The sequence below is a fragment of the Saccopteryx bilineata genome, chromosome 8 (assembly GCF_036850765.1).
Source record: "Saccopteryx bilineata isolate mSacBil1 chromosome 8, mSacBil1_pri_phased_curated, whole genome shotgun sequence".
Classification (NCBI taxonomy): domain Eukaryota; kingdom Metazoa; phylum Chordata; class Mammalia; order Chiroptera; family Emballonuridae; genus Saccopteryx; species Saccopteryx bilineata.
In genome coordinates this window covers 51,385,009-51,405,751 of record NC_089497.1, presented here as the reverse complement: position 1 = coordinate 51,405,751, position 20,743 = coordinate 51,385,009, and the positions used below count along the sequence as shown (strand labels likewise).

The following is a 20,743-nucleotide window of genomic DNA, read 5'->3' as shown; positions in this document are numbered from 1 at the left end:
AACCAGTACAGACTAGGAAGGAAGTTGAGGCCCTTTCACCATTTTCTAGGTACCAGGTAAGCTTCCTGAATTCTGGCTGGACTACAGGAGGGGCAGGGTACCCGTGTATGATCAAGATAGGGTCTCCTAAACAACCAGAGATGAACACCTGCAGGTGTTACTAGATCCAGGGTATAGGGTTGCCTGCAGAAGCTAGAACCACAACCAAGCCTGCTTGCAAAGATCCGCCCCGTGGCCCTGTTCCAGCGGTGGGAAGAGGTATGGGGACCTGTCATGAGTGACCAAGCTGAGCTGGAGAATTTGAAGCTGCAGAAAATTGACATTTTTTTTTTTTGGTTATCTCAGGAAGAAAGATAGCACTTGGTGTTTTTTCTCCTTTTAAAGGTATATGAGTTTCTAATGAGTTATCCTGAATCTGGAAGTAAAGTGGACACAAGACAACAGTGAAAAAAAAAAAAGAAAAAAAAAAGATAGGGTCTCCTGTCCAACTGGTAGAATTGGGGCTCAGGGGTGGTAGTAGGTTGAATTAAAGGAAACTAAAAAGTTGATCATCTCATACATTCTTAGATTCATGGACAGAAATTCATACTCTATACATATGTAGTACAATCCATGCAGGGGGGCTCAGGGTTGGACTATAAACACAGCTCCCAAACTGTTCTTAATTTAGAAGTGATACAGCTCAGGGGTGGGTCCTGTTGTCATTCCCAGACCTGCTGCACAACACCTAGTTCAGCATAATGAGCCACAGCTTCCGGGACCAGACTCTCCCCTTTTAATGACAGTCTGCTGGGTCCACAGACAGAGTTCCCTGACACAATCTGAGAGAGAACATAAAACGTCTGCTATGAAATTTTTCTTTTACTGTTATTGTAACACTGTATTTTTAGAGCCCTTTCTCCTTAAAGCATAAATATACTGCTAAGAGCATTCTTAGACAAGCCACAGACTGGGAGAAAATACTTGTAAAACATATATCTGATAAAGGACTGGTATCCAAAATGTACAAAGAACACTTAAAACTCAGATAAGAAAACAACTCAATTAAACACGTGCAAAAGAATAAACAAACAAAATAGAAACAGGCTCACAGATACAGAGATCAGTCTGATTGTTGGTTTCTAAAGGAGAGGAGGGTTGTGGAGGCTGCGTGAAAAAAGTGAAGGGGTAAAGCACTACAAATTGGTAGTCACAAAACCATCGTGGATGTAAAGTACAGCATAGGGAATATAGTCAATAATATTGTAATAAGTATGTATGGAGCCAGGTAGGTACTTGAAATACTGGGGGATCACTCTGTAAAGTACATAATTGTCTAACCACCACACTGTACACCTGAAACTAATACCAAATAATATTGAATGTAAACTGTAATTGAAAAAATATTTTTAACTAGGTAAAAGATCTGAACATACACCTCACCAAAAAGAAAATATATAGATGGCAATTTGTATTTGAAAAGATGCTCAGTATTATTGTATATGTCATTAAAGAATTGCTAAGTAAAACAAGCATGAGCTACTATTACATATCTACCTATTCAAATAGCTAAAATCCAAAAAGAAGACAATACCAAATGCTGACAAGGATGTGAATCAACAGGAACTCTCATTCATTGCTGGTGGGAATGAAAAAATGACATAGGCACTTTGGAGCACAGTCTGGCAGTTTTTTTTTTTATAAAACTTAATTAACATAAGATTACCCAGTGATTCAGCAAACATGCTCCTAGGTATTTACCTAAATGAGTTGAAAATATATGTCCACACAGATACCTACACATGAAGATTTATAGCAACTTGACTCATAACCTCCAAAAATTAGAAACAACTGAGACACCCTTCAATGGGTGACTGGATAAACACATTATGGTACATCCATACAATGAAATATAATTCAATAATAAAAAGAAATGCACTATCAAGCTACAAAATTATATGGGAGAACTTGAAATGCATTTTGCCTAATGAAAGAAGCCAGTGTGAAAAGGCTACATATTGTGTGCTTCCAACTTGATGACATTCTGGAAAAGGCAAAACTATGGAGACAATAAAAAGATCAAATGTTGCCAGGGGATGTAAGGAGGAATAAATAGATGGATAGAGGGATTTTTAGGGAGTCAAACTATTCTTTTGACACTATGATGGTGGAAATGTTATTATAAATTTGTCAACATCCATAGAATGATAGGACAGAAAGAGATAAACTTAATACAGACTTAAGTTATTAATAATGTATTGATATTGCCTGACCAGGCGGTGGTGCAGTGGATAGAGCATCAGACTGGGATGCCAAGGACCCAGGTTCGAGACCCCAAGGTCTCCAGTTTGAGCGTGGGCTCATCTGGTTTGAGCAAAAGCTCACCAGCTTGGACCCAAGGTCACTGGCTCGAGCAAGGGGTTACTCAGTCTGCTGAAGGCCTGCGGTCAAGGCACATATGAGAAAGCAATCAATTAACAACTAAGATGTCGCAATGTGCAACGAAAAACTAATGATTGATGCTTCTCATCTCTTCGTTCCTGTCTGTCTGTCCCTGTCTATCCCTCTCTCTGACTCTCTCTCTGTCTCTGTAAAAAAAAAGTATTGATATTGATTCATTAATTGTAACAAGTATACCACATTAATGCAAGGTGGTTCAAACAGGGGAAACTGCAGGGAAGGGCGTATATGGGAATTCTCTGTACTATTTTCTTAATTTTCCTATAAATCTAAAACTGTTCTAAAAATAAAGTCTGTTCATTAAAAAAATACACACACTAACCACATGCACTGATTACTTGCAAAACAACTAAATTAATGCTATGACATTTGAGAGGGCTTCTAGACTAGTAGGTAAGAAAATTAGCATCAATGTCACAGTCTAAAGGTTCACTTCTCCATGTTGTATACATGTAAGTAAATGCCATACACATAAATGTTGCTGTGAAAAATCTCCAGTTTTGTATTTCTGCCATCTATTTTGACATTTTCTGGAGATTTCTGGTGCAGAACCATAGGTTTTTATGTCAATTCCTTAGGTAAATTAAAGAAAAAGCCCCATTGTCTTCTAAGGGCCAGATCAATAAAAAAAATAGCTTTCAGTTCTATATTTCTAGAGGAACATTCTTAGAAATGTAATAAGTTTTTTTTCTTTGAGGTGATGATACAGTCTTGACCTACACTTAAAAGCAAATTTTATAGAATTAAGCATTAGAGGGTGACTTTTTTTCTTTGAGTCAAAATTTTGCCACCTCGGTATTTATACTATAACCGAGTCACTGAGGGAGGACTCTACACTGGCTACAGCCTCTACCACTGGCTCCCCTCTCGTCCTAGGCTGGCTTGTTTGATCTCCCTAACTGCCCTGGAGTACCTTATTTTATTGACTTTCTCATGATGCAAATTCACAACCATCATTCATGCATGTTAAAAAAAAAAAAAAGAGGCAACATGTATTATTTCTTAACTTGTATTCAATCAATTCCTGAGCACAGAAATTAGGACCTAGTGAGACATTTTTGCCTAGATGTCTTCTGAGAAGAACTCAAAAAGGCAAGACAGTTATTTGTAAGACATCAATAGTTATTAGTAAGATTCTATCAAACGAATGCAAAAGATTCTTGTCTGCACTTTCTCACAAAACCAAACAATGGGTTAATAAAACATATCCAACTTTAGCAGCAAAATACATTTATTTGGATTGAAAATTACATTTGCATGCATGAAAAGGAGGTAAAGGAAAAAAAATGTCCAAAGAGGAAGCATCATGATGCATGCAGTTTAGAGAAAGGAGTACTGTCATCCAAGGATAGCTGTGGCCTTGGGGTGAACTGTGACTTCAGCGATGTGGGCAAGTGGGCAAGACAAGGGAGGTGGGATTGGGTAGAGCTCGGGCAAGGTACAACAACCAACCAGGGGAGGAGCCAGTCTTTCTACTCTGGTGTCTGAAAGGGGTGGTAGTCTGGTGGAGACATGGCAGAATTTGGGTGGGGGTGTGCTGCAGCACCCCCAGAATCAGGAGTTTTGGGGAAGTGTGATATCTACAGTGTGGTGGGTGGAGACACTTCATCATTTCTCCCTTTGAAAAAGGCCCATCTCTGGGGTAGTAGCCCCAGAGGCTAGTGGGAAACTGGACCATGGGTCAGAAAATAAGGCCAAGCCAGAGAAGAACTGCAGCTTGCAGAACCAAGGGACTCACAAGTCATCTTATGGAGACTAGAGACCAGGACTGTAACAAGAAGAGCACATCCAGAACAGCTGTCTGTCCTTGCTTGCCTGCCTGTGTCCAACACCTCATGAAGGTGGTGGGCAAAGCTTCAAGGCTGTGCCAGGGTGTCCACAGGAACTGGTGACATACAAATTCACACATTTTATGCTTTACCTTTGTTCCTACCCATCTTTGGAATATCTCAGTAATAGTTCTCATTTTCCAATAATACTTTAACATCCACAGATATAATTGCACCACTTGGAATATCTGCTTTTAAGTTTGCCTTCATTCATTCAACAAACAGCCAGCCCTGACTGAGGGTAGGCTCTAGGCTGGTCCTGGGATCCAAGGTGAGCAAAAGCAGAGGGTCCTTGCCTTCCTAGAGCCTGCAGGTGAATGTTCGAGACTTACACCAATACAATAATGTCAATGTACTTGCCACCAACTGATTTTTAACATAAAAAACTTCAGTTAAGTATGATGTCCTGACCATGAAATACCATCTTAAGAACACAAGGTAGATTTATTAGGTTGTATAGGTCACAATCAAGAAGAAAATTCTTCCCTGACCTGTGGTGGCGCAGTGGATAAAGCATCGACCTGGAATGCTAAGGTTGCCAGTTCAAACCCTGGGCTTGCCTGGTCAAGGCACATATGGGAGTTGATGCTTCCTGCCCCCCCCCCACACACTCATTCCCCTCTCTTAAATGAAGAAATAAAATCTTTAAAAAGAAAAACTTATCCAGGCTCTCCATCCCAGGAATAGGTTCTTCCAAGAGATATTGGTTCTCCTTCACTTCATATTCTAAATAGTCACGGTGTCTACATGACCATTAGTCATGGATGGCACAGTAGAGAAAACTCATTCAAGGAAAGGATAGATTTAATGATCCTTAACTTCTGATTTAATAATTCTATATTCTAGCTATTTGGTACGGTTTACAATACAATACATAAAAGATAGCCTATTAGTAAACAAATAACAAAACCAAGTAAAATATTTTCAAGACAAATGAAACACATAAAGCAGCAAGTTTAAAAATTATTACCAATAAATTACCAACATCGGTGATGGCTCTTTTCAAAATTTAACAAAGTAAGTATTTAGTTCCAATCTTATTATCTTTTGATCTTTAGTGTTACCTGCAAATGTTAAACCCAAATTCAGAAGATTGTGATCTCTAAATTTCAAGTGGCCTGTTTGCTTAAGGGTGTGTATGCACTTACACATTCTGAGAAACTGTCATTTCTTTCACAAAGCATCTGGCATTTCCTTTATAACCTCAGAATAAATAAAATGAGGTAATATTCTCAATATAAAAGTTGCTTGAAGAATTAAGTCCATATGTTTTTTTCCTACTTGATCAGAGGACAGAATATAAAACATAACAAAACTAGCACATTTTAACAAATAGCAGCATATTTCAAATTTAGGGAAGCACAAAGATTTGTGAAAGCACCTTTTTATGCAAAGTATTTTTATATGAGTATAAATAAAACATGCACTACAAAGTAAAATAAAATAGGTTGGAGCATATAGAACTAATATGACTAAGCTTGTTTAAAAAAAAAAAACCGCTGGATTTTTTTAAAGCTTTCCTTTCACAACAGGGTCGAGGAAGAGGACATTGCACCCCCAAAGGTTCACTTCCCTGTGGCATCTTATTAACCAAAATCAATGCACACAAGACTTCTGAGAATCTTTAAAATATGCATTTGTCAACCTGGACTAGCAATTTCAAGTTGGTGGAGCAGAACCCTAGTGGTATAATCTCTGCAGCCCTCTTGGTGCACATCTGTCTAGAAGATTGCAAAGGTCCACCACCACACATAGGTGTTGCTACTTGAAAGAAAAAGAAAAAAAAAAAAGTTGCTTCTACTAGTCTTCAGCGATGTGAGTAAGGGATGAAAGGGCATTAAATGGCTTTCCTCAAATCCAGTTTAAGATCTAAAACAATCACACCTAAGCCGCGCACTGGTTATAATATAAGGGAGTTAAAATGTTTAAGAAGGACAGCACTGGTAAACCAATTAGATTTTTGTGTTTTATGGATTGGAGACAAAACATTGCACTCATCAGCTCACATGAGTTACACTTTCACTGTGCATGGCCTATTTGCATACAAACAAAAGAGATTATTTTTACAAGAGGCTGACTTTGTTTTTGTTTTGGCCCTTTGGGATGACTGTGGTAAGCAAGACAGGACCAAGGCATTTTCATACCTTGGATTTCACTATTGTATTTATGTTACCCTTCACTTTCTCTTCCTCAGCACCCACTGCCAATTCATAGTTTGGGGTCTATGTCACCTCTTATCTGGACTATTTATTGTAATAGCCTCCTGGCTGGTTCCCTTTCACTATTCTTTACGTTGCTACTATCTTTCACCAAAAACAATCTGATTACAAAATGCTCTTGCTTTAAAGACTTTCTTTCTGTTCCTCATGAGCCGGCTAGTGGTCACACTTCTCAGCAAGGCACACAAGGCCCTTTGTCGGGACCCTTCAAAACCTGAATCTAAATTTTCTCTTCTGCTTCTGTCAGTCAGCATATACAACTTACCCTCTAGTTACATCTGACTTGGTCTAAGCTCTTCCCAGACCTTTCAGATTTTTTGCCTCCTTTGCTTTTGCAGAAGCTGTTCCTTCTGCCTGGAATGCTTTTCCTGCCTTCTCTGAAAACCTCTGCTATTCCTTTGTGATCCAGATCATGCCAGAGTTCACAACTGAAAACCTTCCTGCCATCCTTTCATCCTCTTTTCACCATATCTGTATCTTTCTCCCTCCCATTATTTATTCTTCCATAAGTTTCCCCATTTTGTTAAAATTTCACTGTTCTTTTGGCTGTCCTGTCCCGAGTCCCAGAAGGGCAGAGATTTGTTCCCCTTCACATACCTGGTCCAGTAACAGATTCAGTCCATGTAATTAAAGTTAATATCTGTTAACTGGTTACTTACAAGTTAGGTAGGTATTCTGCTAAGAACTTGAAGTGTATTATTTCACTTAATCTATGGAATAAATATACAGTTTTACAGATGAGGAAACTAAGTTTCAGAGAGGTTAAGCTGCTTGCCCAGAGACACACAGCTGATAACCTCAAGGTTTTAGCAGAATATAAAATTGAATCTGTTTGAATTTCTAGCCAACAATATTATATGACTATTATCAGAATGACAGATATCATCATACTTTTGGGGGTGGACATAGTTTGGCACTTTTTGAGTTATTTACATATTGTGTGACCTTGAATAAGTTACTAAACCTTTCTAAACCTCAAGTTCCTCATTTTATTGTTTAATGGGAAAATAACGCCTTACATAGTCATTGCAAAGATTCAGAACAACACCTAAGTAATGTTTCTAGCCCCACCCCTGCTCATAATAGCAATCATTCATTCCATCCTACTCTGAGCCATTCACTTCATATTCCTCCATTCACTCACTTAATCCTTACCCTCTGAAAATTTGAAGCTGTTAAACCTTCAAACAGTTAAAGAAATTGAGGCTTAGAAAAGTAAATAACCTGTTCCATGTTTCTTTTTTTTATTATTTTTTATTTTTTATTTATTTATTTTTTTTATTAAATTTAATGCAGTGACATTGATAAATCAGGGTACATATGTTGAGAGAAAATATCTCTAGATTATTTTGACATTTGATTGTGCTGTATACCACTCCCCCAAAGTGTTCCATGTTTCTTTAACCTAAAGAAATGTTTTTCCTAAGGTCCCCAGAACTGAATGGGGCACTCTGATCAACATCAAAGTAGTGTGTAATAGACTCACTCTGCCTGTATGTATAAAAAAAGATAACCAGAGGCATTAAAGAGACTGGGTTTGGATATTTTGGTTTTGCTTTTTTCTAATTAGTTTTCCTGGCAATCATGAACACTTAGCAAGCCAGCAAATTCTCTTAGAATCTTGAGTGAACCACCGAATGGTCACATTAACTTTTTTATTTGCTGCAGTATAAATTCTCCATGACCCTCAAATTTATACCTTCTCCACTGAGCCTTCAATCAAGTCCCTCCCAACCCCAATCCACTTCCTTCCAACCCTCAGCTGAAGATCTTGGGACCATGTATAATCCAGCCAGAAGGGAGTAAGGTAAATGGCCTCTGCCTTTGGATCTGGCATTCTCACAAAGTATCTTTCTGGGTCCATACTTTCACACACCCTTAGTTTCTGTCCTGCCAGCTCTCACCTGCCTCGTTCCATTTGGTTATTCTTTCCCATATGTTGATGCTTCACTTTCTAGGTCAAGGCTTTGTCAAGTGCCTGGTGGTTGCTAGTGTTAGATTCAGGGAGTACTGGGGCTGCCAAAGAGTGTAACTACTGAAGGAACAGTAAGTGCTGATATGGTTCCTGTGAGGCTGGGAACAAAGAAGGTCAGAGACCCTTATCAGAAGTTTAGGTTTGAAATTCGCCACTAAGCTAAAACCGGCCCCTGTTGCTATGCCGGCCCCTGTTGCTATGCTGCATGTGACTTCCCTAGCCAATAGCTAAACTGCCACATCTGCTTCTGTACTATGTATGCTTGCTCACTTAGGATATATAAGGGCCTGGCTGTAAGCTCCAGGTGCGGCTTCCATTTGCAGTTCCTTGTGGGCATGGTGTCTCTGGACATCTTGGGAGTTCGCCCCTGCGCAGGTTAAACTGGCCAATAAAGTAACATCTTAACTCCTGAAAGTCTCCGACGTTTGTTCTCATACCTGGTGGATGCTACAGCTGGCAGAAACTTAAATGAGTAAAGTAGGCCATGTGGGAAGAGGAGAGCTCATATCCCATTGGAAGTCGAGCAGCCTCTGCCAGATTCACCAGTTGTTACCATGAGGCAGTGATTTCCAACCAGTGTGATGCAAAAAAATTTTAAAACATGCAAAACTTATTTAGTCAGAGGCACTTATCTCTTTTTCCTTAGATTGTCAAATAAAAAAGTGATTGACAGCCAACATAACAATAGCTGTCTGGTATGAATAAATCAAAATTACATCTATTATTTTAGTCATATCAGCAAAAATATATTTTTCGGTGTGCTACACGACTTTAGTCATTAGTTTATGTGTGCCCTTAGATGAAAAAGGTTGAAAATTGCTGCCATAAGGGAATGTGTGTCCAGTGTTACTAGGTAGTGTGATTTCCAGAGGAGCTGAGCATCCAAATTTATGTGACATCCCAGATTTTTTTTTTTTCTGTATTTTTCTGAAGCTGGAAATGGGGAGAGATAGTCAGACAGACTCCCGCATGCACCCGACCAGGACCCACCCAGCACGCCCACCAGGGGGCGACGCTCTGCCCACCAGGGGGCAATGCTCTGCCCCTCCGGGGCGTCGCCCTGCTGCGACCAGAGCCACTCCAGCGCCTGGGGAAGAGGCCAAGGAGCCATCCCCAGCGCCCAGGCCATCTTTGCTCCAATGGAGCCTTGGCTGCGGGAGGGGAAGAGAGAGACAGAGAGGAAGGAGAGGGGGAGGGGTGAAGAAGCAGATGGGCGCTTCTCCTGTGTGCCCTGGCCGAGAATCGAACCCGGGACCTCTGCACGCCAGGCCGATTCTCTACCACTGAGCCAACCGGCCAGGGCCACTTCCCCAGATTTTTAAAGTATTGACAACTAATTTATAAAGTTCTCTTTAAAAATTATTTTGAACGATTACTGTCTGTCTGTGTACTATTTTTGGCTTGCCGGCCTTTAGTTTTCAACCTCTGCGCCTGACCAATGGCTCCATAGATCTTACCTTTATCACTTGGTTGTTAGAGCTTCTTTTAGATCCTGGTCCAATATAGATCTCTTCAACCACCCATCTTTCCATCCACAAGTTTTTCTTGCTACTAAGAGTAATCTAGTCCTCCCCTGATATCCCATAATATATAACATGCTTGTTTAGAGCTTTGGACTAGAGTCAGATGGGGGTGTAGAATCTGGTTCTGTTGCCAGCTACATAACCTGGACAAGCCATGTAACATCTCTAAGATCCAGTTTTCCCTTGTGGGAAATGGGGGGGCAATAACAGTACTTAGCCCTTTGAGTTGTGAGAATTAGATGAATATATGATATAATATGGTATATCATAATGCCTGCCAAATGATAAGAAATGTGAGCTAGGAGGAAAATTCTTTACTTAGTAGCTTCTTAATAGGATCCCTGTCACATTCATCTTCATTGTATCAACATTAAATAAAACTTTATTAAAAGAATTAATAAATAAACAGTCCTAGCCCCCTCCCTTCTAGCCCTAATTTACTACAGCCTGGAATAGAATACATTCCTAAACCACAGCATTCACAATGCTCTTCCCCTCCTCTAACCCTCCATTGCACAACACAGGTCAGAGGTAAAAACTGGTGACCTGGGCCAAACCAACCCATCCAGCCCCTGAGGTCTTATAATGGGAAGATTTCACCTATGAGTCTACCTTTCTGATTTCCCTTGAGAAATAAGACTAAGTTGTGCTGGACCACGCTCCTACACACAGGACAACAGAGTGGTGACCAGCAGCATTGCTCAAGATGGAGGTCATCGGCCGGTGTCACACAGCTTCTGCTACTTATATGTCATGCGGGTAACAAACCATAGGCCTGTATCACTCTTTACCCGACGGTCTCAGTACTGGGCTTGCCATTCCTCACTCCGAGTCTTCTCTCACCACTAGATTACTTTTTAACTTGATTTCATCCTGTTTAGCCGAGCAATGTAAATTCACTATAGCTTAAGCAATTTTAGTCAAAGAATAAAACCCTTTTTCTGTAATCTTACCAACAAGGAAATAACTATGACTGTTTTGACATATTGCTATCTTGTTTCTATAGCATTATTTTCTTTAAAATTTCATAGCCTATGTTTTCTTCTGTCATTTCAAAGTCATTATGAACTTCACTTTCAATTTACTTCACCATTCACCTATTATAAAAAATTTTGGTTGATATTTATTTTTCATTATATTAAATAATGCTCTAATAAACATTTTTGTGCACACAAGTATTTCTTTATCTATTATTATTTTATTAGCTAAATCTCTAAATGTGAAAATATTAAGGCAAGCAGAATGAGCATTTTTAATTTAAAAATGATAGTTTACATATCTTCTAGAATTACAAATGCATTACCCATGATGACTAATGAGCAAAAATGTTTTTATAAATTAAAAACAGACATAACAGACAGAAATTATTCAAAGTTTAGAAGGCTAAAAAGGGGAGGGGGTTATAAACAACTTCATGAAGATACTCACATGATTAAAACTTATCTGACTGGATTTTATTTTAATGTTTTTGGCATTCTACCCTTACATAAAATATATTCCAGGTGGCTTTCACCTTATTCACCTTCATTGAACCTGTGCTTCTCTATCTATAATTAGGAGTTCCACTGTAGCAACTTCTCGGTTACAGGTAAAAATCTACTTGCTAGAACTAAATCAGAAAAGACAAAGCTAACGAAAATTGAGTCTTAAATTAAAATATAGGAATCCACAAACAAGAGGTGTTGGTGAGAAGTGGAGAAAAGGGAATCACTGTGAACTACTGGTGGAAATGCTAACTGGTGCAGCCACTATGGAAAACAATATAGAGGGTCCTCAAAAAATTAAAGATGAAACTGTCTTATGACCCAGTGATTCTACTTCTAGGTATATATCCAAAGAAACCCAAAACACCAACTTTAAAGAATTTATGTATCCCTATGTTTGTTTACAACAGCCAAGATATGGAAGCACCCCACGTGCGCACCGATAGATAAGTGGATAATAAAGTAGTGGTAGATACATACAATGAGATATTACTTGGCCATAATAAAGAATAAAATCTTAACATTTGTGACAGCTTGGGTGAAACTAGAGGGTATTATGCTCAATGAAATAAGTCACTCAAAGAAAGACAATTACCGTAATGATTTCACTTATTTGTGAAATCCAAAGAACAAAATAAGTGAACAAACAAAACTGAAACAGACTCATAGACACAGAGAACAGACTGATTGTTGCCAGAAGAGAGAAGAGTGGGGGGACCAGGTATAAAGGTGAAGGAATGAAGAGGTACAAATTGGTAGCTACAAAACAGTCACAGGGATGTATAGTACAGCGTAGGAAATATACTGAACAATATTGCAATAACTATGTAAGGTGCCAGTGGGATACTGGAAATATCAGAGGGAACACTTTGTAAAGTACATGATTGTCTAATCACTATGCTGTACACCTGAAACTAATACAAGATATTACTGACTGTAAACTGTAATTAAAAAATAAAATAAAAAATAGAAATAATAGATTTTAAGAAAAAAGAATGTGAAGCCTAAACTATTTTATTTCCACAAGACTTCACATTCATTATAAATTCTCACAACCCTCATGGCATTGGTAAGTACTAATAGGCATGTTGTACAGATGGGAGCATTGACATTCCCGAAGCTGGGTAGTTTCCCCAAGGTGATACCACTAATAAAATAACCACTTATTGACTACTCATTATTTGACACCAGTCTGACTGACTCAAAACTCTGGCACTTACTCAAAATACAATACCATCAGCAGACAGATGGAAAACGATACCTTTGCACTTCTGTGGAACCTCACACACTTCACCATTATATAAAAAAATGAAATCATCACATTTTATATATTTACCACTATACCGAGTTCCTTGAGAGCAGAAATCATATTCACTCATCTCTGGTGTATTTCTAATGTGTGACACAGTGCCTGGAACAAAAGCATTGAATGAGCTGAAAAGATGACTAGAACAGAGAAGTAGAGAGTGGCCAGCATGGGTGTTGGCTTGTACCCATGCTCTCAGCTTATGATGAGGTTATGTTCTTTTCTTCTCTCTCTAGCCATTCTGATAGGTATGTAGCAATATTTCACTGTGTTTCCACTTTAATTCCCACAATGGCTGATGACATTGAACATCTTTTCATGTACTTACTTGTCATCTGTAATTACGTATCCTTTTTGGAGAAATGTCTTTTTATATCTTTTTCCCACTTTTACATTGGATCATTCATTTGTTTGTTTACTATTTAATTTGATAAATGAAAACACTAATTGGTGTTTGAATTGGTGTTTCTTTAATATCTAATGAGAATATTTTTGTCATTTATATATATATATAATAAGTTATTAGCTGCATTGAATTGCTTTTGCCATTTTATAATTGTTTTCTATTCCCAATTAGATTATCAAAACTAAATGTTAGCCATTTCTTTTGTAATCTTCACAGCACCCTAGAACTATCAGGTTCTTGATAAAGATTTATTATGTAGTTGGTTAAAAAACTATTGTAAGAAAGGGGTGATAGTCTAGGTTTATCTTTTGGGTAGTTATTTACTTCAGGTTTTACCCCATGGTTAATTTCTGGTTGGTACTGACTAATTGGCTCACTTAACCAAATGTTCATTCTTTTTATTTTAATCGGGTCTTTTACTAGATCTTTTCATTAAATCTAATTTTTTTGATACCCTAATATAGACCTGTGACATTGGGTTATTTGGTCAATAATATTCCTGAGGCTACAGAAAGAAAATTTTAAACTCATTTTGAGTTCAAAATTTTCTAAGAAAATGCTTTAATACTTCTCCATTCCAATTCTATGGCTTTTTCTTGCTTATTGACATAAATTATAGGTGGTCCCCAAAATTTCACTCAAACTTGTTTCCTTCTTTCCACCACCAGATTCACCATGGGTTTCATCTCCGAGAAGCCTCAAATAACAACTGTCTTATGGCCTTAATAAAACAGAATGGAATCTGTGTTCAAACCAAAACCCCAACATGTAAAATGACAACTTCAAAAATCCTTTTCTGCCTGACCTGTGGTGGCACAGTGGATAAAGCGTCGACCTGGAAATGCTGAGGTCGCCGGTTCGAAACCCTGGGCTTGCCTGGTCAAGGCACATATGGGAGTTGATGCTTCCAGCTCCTCCCCCCCTTCTCTCTCTCTGTCTCTCCCTCTCCTCTCTAAAAATGAATAAATAAATTTAAAAAAAAAGAGCCTCCTAAAAAAAAATCCTTTTCTTTCTGAAATCTTTACCAAACAAGTTTTGCGTGTAATGAGAAGTATTGACTTTTCTCTCCTGTGTTTAGCTATTAAGTTAGAGGAGACTCCAACTCTGGCTGACTCAGCTCTAAGTTGTACCCATGTGGCTCTTTACAGACAGTGGAGGTGAGTTTGGTCCAATGAAGAGGTCCCCTTTCATCACCAAATGGTTGGCAGCAATGATCTTCCTGCTGTCTCCATGTTTTCAGCTCTCTGAGATCTACTCCTACTTAACTGGGAACGTTCTACAAAGGTCACTGTAGGCCTCAGGACTGACATTTTCAGTCATTCTCTTACTTCACCTTTCTGCAGAATTTGACCCTGTGACTCCTCTCTGCTTTGTGAAACAGTTTTCTCCTTTTAGCTTAGGTAATGTAAGCTAAGACATGGGACACTCTCCCTCCCGTGTCTGAGATATTTACTCAATTTTTTTCTCTGGCTGTATGCACAATTACCAAGGTCTTACGTACATTAGTCAGATGTATTCGTTTGTTAGGGATTGTGGATGAAAAGGGGAACTATAATAAACCTGACTGAAACTAACCTAACAGGGTGATATGATCAAAAATTCTTAACAGGGCAGGTCCCAGGCATATAACTGCTTTAGTAAAAGTTAATCTTCGCCTTAAGCAAGCCTTGGTCAGTGTTTTTGTGTAACTAGGTTAACGCATCATTAAAATGCTCCTTTTTCAAACCCCTCAGAAGAATAACCACCCTCAAGAGAGCACATAATCTTGCTAAATATCCTGTAATCCAATCCCCCTTTGCTTTCCCTCACCTTTATGTAATCTTCCTCATGTTCCCTCCTTAATTCCAGATGCATAAAATAAATGCAAAACTGTCACTCTTCAGAGCATCTGATATCTTGCTTCCCAGCAATTGTCAGTTTGGCTCAAATAAACTCTTTTTAAAAATTCTCTACAGGTTTGGACATTCTTACATTGACAGGATGTAGTAAAAAGTGCCACAAACTGAGTGGCTTAAACAACAGAAATTTAATGTCTCACAGTTCTGGGAACCAGAAATTCAAAATGAAGATGTCAGCGGTGCTGCTTCCTTCTGAGGGCTGAAAGGGAAGGATCTGTTCCAGGCCTCTACTTGGCTTGCAGATGGCCGTGTTCTCTCTGTCTGTTCACATCATCTTCTCTCTGTGTGTGTTTCTGCATACAAGTTTCCTCCTCTTCATAAGCACATGTCATCTTGGATTAGGACCCACCCTAATGAACCTATTTTAACTTAATTATCTCCAAGCATGATCACATCCTGAGGGACTAGGGGTTGATACTTTAACATATGTATTTAGAGGGGACACAATTCAACCCTAAACACTGAGTCCCTAGAGTCACTTTTTCTGTTGTATCTCATGTGCTCCATGTAGAAGTTTGGTAGATATGTCCTTCCAAGGACACATCCTCCTCTTTTTGCATCTCTCTCTTGCTTTGCTCCAATTTCTGTAGTCCCTCCTTGGTGTCTGTTTTTGGACTCTTTATCTTCATCTACCTCCTTAAATTTAAAAATTTTACAGGTTTTATCCTTGGCTTCTTTTCACTCCACCATCTCTCTCTAGTGATCTCACGCACAACAGGAATTCTGACTATCAGCTGTACTTATGCTGAAGACTCTTTTTTCTTTTTCTTTTCTTTTTTTTTTTTTTTTTTTTTGTATTTTTCTGAAGCTGGAAATGGGGAGAGATAGTCAGACAGACTCCCGCATGTGCCCAACCGGGATCCACCCGGCATGCTCACCAGGGGCGAGGCTCTGCCGCGACCAGAGCCACTCCAGCGCTTGGGGCAGAGGCCAAGGAGCCATCCCCAGTGCCCGGGGCCATCTTTGCTCCAATGGAGCCTTGGCTGCGGGAGGGGAAGAGAGAGACAGAGAGGAAGGAGGGGGGATGGAGAAGCAAATGGGCGCTTCTCCTATGTGCCCTGGCCGGGAATCGAACCCTGGTCCCCCGCGCGCCAGGCCGACGTTCTACCGCTGAGCCAACCCGCCAGGGCCTATGCTGAAGACTCTTAATGTCTGCTCCAGCCCATACCACTTTCTTGAGCTTTACACCTGTATCTCTGCTTGACTACTTGCACATCATCATTTAGCTGCTCCACAGAATCTCAAATTCAGCATGTTAGAAAATAAACTCAACTTCTCCCCTCTCTTTCCCCTGGCCTAAACCCTACCCACTTCCTATATATCTATGTTGTGAAGGATGTCACTGTGTACTTAGATCTCTCCTTCCAAGCTCTACATTTATTAAAAATCCAAATCCTATCAATTCTAGTGCTTGAACATTTCCTAAATGCATCCCCTCCTCTCTGATCACACCATAACTGTCTTGGTTTCATGTCCTTAACACATCTCCTTAAATTATTACAGTATTTTTCTAAACAATCTCCTCATCACCCAGAATCAGTTCTGTACTCTGCTGCCAGAGGACTTCTTTTTTTATTTTTATTTTTATTTTTTTTGTATTTTTCCGAAGCTGGAAATGGGGAGAGACAGTCAGACAGACTCCCGCATGCGCCCGACCGGGATCCACCCAGCACGCCCACCAGGGGCGAAGCTCTGCCCACCAGGGGATGATGCTCTGCCCCTCCGGGGCGTCGCTCTGTTGTGACCAGAGCCACTCTAGCGCCTGGGGCAGAGGCCAAGGAGCCATCCCCAGCGCCCAGGCCATCTTTGCTCCAATGGAGCCTCGGCTGCAGGAGGGGAAGAGAGAGACAGAAAGGAAGGAGAGGGGGAGGGGTGGAGAAGCAGATGGGCGCTTCTCTTGTGTGCCCTGGCCGGGAATCGAACCCGGGACTTCTGCACGCCAGGCCGACGCTCTACCACTAAGCGTACCGGCCAGGGCCTGCCAGAGGACTTTTTTTAAAGAAAATTTTATCATTATCTTTGCTTGTTTATGACTCTTCAAACTTAAGCTGCGACTTTACAATAATCATGACTGAATGCCTTGGCTGTGGAGGCTCCTTGTTCTGGCCCCTCCCAGTCTCTACCTCATCCTTTTTTATTAGTATCTGTCAGACATCTTCTTACAGCAATAGCTGCAATTCTCACATGCATCTTATTTGTCTATTTAATCACCCAGACCTTGGGGTCTTTGAACCACATAGACCCCCTACCCTGCCCATGAAGCCCTTAGCTGGTGGTCGATAAAAGTACCTATCTGAGTCATCTCTTCTGCTCTTTGCTCCAGGCTTTATGTCAGCACCTAATCTGGCTCTTAGCTTCCTTAGCAGCATATGGTTCTCCACTGTGATCCGAGTCATTCCCTTGAAGTGGCTGGCCTTGAACTCGGGCACTGCCTATTTCAGGTCAGCTCCCCTTGGAGCCCAGTCTGGGGTTGTCCTGGCAGGTTCACCGGATATTAAGCACCTGCTTGAAAAAAAACCTTTCTGAATTCTAGTCCTAGCATTGCCATCAAGCAGTTGTGTAATCTTGGACAACTCACTTTTCCTCTATTTATTAAACCTAACAATAGTAGTAAAAACAACTAATAATCACTGAGTAGTCATCAGAACAAAGTTCTAAGCACTTTACATGGATTATCTCATTAAAATTTCACAACTACCTTATGTCCAGTCACATTTAGCCCCATTATATAGGTATGAAATTCAGCATTAAAATTGGTCAGTAATTTGTCCAAAGTCACACAGCTAGAAAGTGGGAGAAGCTGGGATTTAAACGCCAGCACTCAGGTTCCAAAGCGTAGTCATGCAACCTCTACACTGTTCTTCCTCCCAACACACAGCTCATTCTAGAGCCATGCCATTACATCTGTAAAATAAGGAAATGAGAACTCTGGTCTCTTCCACATAGAACATTCTATGAAAACAGGCCTATTAGGATCTAGTGAATTATGGGTAAAGTAGGTATATTTGAAGAGGACTCAAGAGACAAAAAGCTAAACACTAAGGGCCAAAGTTCTAACAATAAAATTTCACAAATTACGAGTTATTGGTTTCTTTTTCTTAGGTATCTAATTTTCTTTTTCTGCCTGCAGATGTTGAATTAGTTTAAAAGCACAAAGTTGAAAATAGAAATCATCTGTAGGTCTGATTAGCACTGTGTATAAACAGGTATCATGTATAAAAGTAGTAACACTCTACATTCCACCTTTTTTGTTCTTAAGCTAAAGACATAAAAAATTGTTCTACGATAGAATTTTTCACGATTGTATGGTATTCCATTGTGAATGTTCTCTAATTAGCCAGTTAACCTATGTTTCGAACCTTAAGTTGTTTCCAAGATTTTCCCTATTAGACACAACGGCAAGAAAGGTACCCATGTCACTAAAACTTTACAACCATACATGATTGTGTCCTTACAATAAATTTCTAAAAGTTGAACTGCTTGGTTAAAGGAAATATACATTTTAAGGGCTTTTGATATGTATCACCAGATTATTGTCCAGAAAGATTATATAAATATTACCATTCACTGGTAATAAGGGTATAAATGTTCTTCCCTCCTTTGAAACTTGTAGGATTTTTGTTTGCTTGCTTGCTTGATTGCTTGCTTTGTAAATAAAATATTTACCACTTTGATAAAAAATAATATATCACTGTTTTAATTTCTATTTCTTTTGTTTAAGATAAGACTAAACATTATTTATTGGCCATTTATATCCAAAACTTCCTGCTCATAATCAATTTTCAGGCACTTTGAAACAGAGAGAACCCAGACAGTGGCTCGTGGTTCTAGAGACATCTGCAGGCAGTGTTAACATAATTAAGTGGTACCACTTCTGTGGCTCCACAAAAATGATAAATTCTGAAAAATTATTTTTATACATGTGGAACATTTCAAAAGTCCGGTGGAGGAAAAAGGAATCTTCTGAAAGATTCCTTTTGAAACAAAAGCAGCAAAGCTGTTTTTCAAGCCAGTGAGCACTGGATAGATGAGGGTTACTTCGATTTTCAAAGAACAATAATAAGTAACGACTGATCCCCGCTGCCACGATCTGGGAGAGGGTGGGTGTGACCCCTTCCCGTAAGTCACTGCCACGGGGGACTGCCAGGGCATCGAGAAACCTTGTGAGGGGGAACCAAGTGGCAAGAAAGATTCTAGCTCTATTCCTTATGAGCGGGGTGAACGTTAGCCTCTTCAGCCTCAGTTATCTCGTTCATAAAACACAGTGATGATGTCATCTGCCTGAGAGTCAGGGCAAAGATTAACGTTCAGTGAAACAACAGTAATAAAGTACACAGCACACCAAGCATGTTCAATACCCAATAACTAACTGAATTACTCTACTTTTTTTTTTTACTACCTCATCCTACTCAGAATCTCCCATGGCCTGTTTGTGACTCATTATCTGACTTCTGTATTTTCTTTTTACACCTCTTCTTCCTCCTCCTTTTCCTCAGCCTCTCTCTCTCTAGCTTCACTATCTCACTATTCCATCCCCAGATCAAGCTGATTTTGATATACACAAAATCTGTTCCCTATTTTTTGTCATACTTAAGCAGACATTTAAAAATTTCACAGTTCTTAAAATCAACAACCACAACATTGAAATATTTGAAAAACAAATTTACAAAATTCAAATTAATCACAAAGAAAATTCAACAAGCAATAAAATTTGTGGCAGCTCGATAATCCTCTCCTTCAAGTGCCAGTCAAATGTCTTTGATAGAAAAAATTTTTAAAGCTTCCCTGCCTTGGAACTATGGAATCAACATGGAGTGGATGCTCCTTTTTGGAGAAGGAGAGAATGGCTTTGGGACTCTAGCCAATGTTTCAAAGGACAGACCATTCTTTCTCCCTGGTGTTTCTACCTTGGGCTTCTAAAATACGTTCTTAATATGGGTTAGCATTCTTAGGCAGGAAGGACACAAAACAGCACTCATTCTCAACCTCAGCCTGCCGCTGAGATCACTTAATTCAAAATTGCCTTTCAAAGAAAAATAAGAATAATCACTCACCATCCAAGATCCATCCTGGCTGTGTCCAGCATTGACCTAACGTCTGGGAATGATCCCACTTGTCTGTGTTAGTCCTGAGTCAAGGTGGAAGGAGGAGCAATCCCTTCCAAGTCTGTGAAAGCCTTCCTTCTCAATGACTGCATATCCTGTAAGTTTCTTTAATAAAGGCTGTTCCTCTTTTCTTTTTTGTCAGATCTTGCTGACACTTGTGGAAGAAATTTAACCCTTTCCTTGCAGTTGAATTCATTCGTCTCGGTCAAATATATGCTTAAATAAATAATTTAGTGGTTTGAGTACCAGACCACAACATGAAGATGAGGCAAGACAAAAAAATGTCTCCTCTTGAAATGTCCTCAAGAAACCTAGAAAATAAGATAATTTAAAAGAGTGGGGGGAATCTCTGCATCTATAAGATAGAATAAAAGAACATTCTATAGATTTTGTTAAGACAGTAAAAAGGTGATTATGTGTGTGGATTGGGAGTATCTTCCCCTGCTGATTTCCATCACCAAGATGAGGGAGGATTTCAATGAACTTTGGGGCAAGGAGGTGCCCTCTTGTGAGAGCTGCACAACCAAGGATGGCAAACAAAAGCTACTGCTTTTATTAT

General features: G+C 39.5%; 1 protein-coding gene across 6 annotated transcripts in view; it reads right to left on the bottom strand.

The window, feature by feature from the left end:
- CD86 (CD86 molecule) overlaps window positions 1-20,273 on the bottom strand; it is an 83,847-nt gene extending 63,574 nt beyond the window's left edge. For 5 of the 6 annotated variants that reach the window (XM_066241833.1, XM_066241830.1, XM_066241829.1 and 2 more), the window contains exon 1: window positions 20,134-20,273. In XM_066241833.1, the coding sequence (XP_066097930.1) occupies window positions 20,134-20,165 (32 nt within the window). In that variant the 5' untranslated portion in view covers window positions 20,166-20,273. Of the gene's footprint in view, window positions 1-12,805; window positions 12,881-20,133 lie in introns of all 6 variants that reach the window. The other variant, XM_066241834.1, reaches the window with a different exon arrangement.
- Window positions 20,274-20,743: the final 470 nt, after the last annotated feature.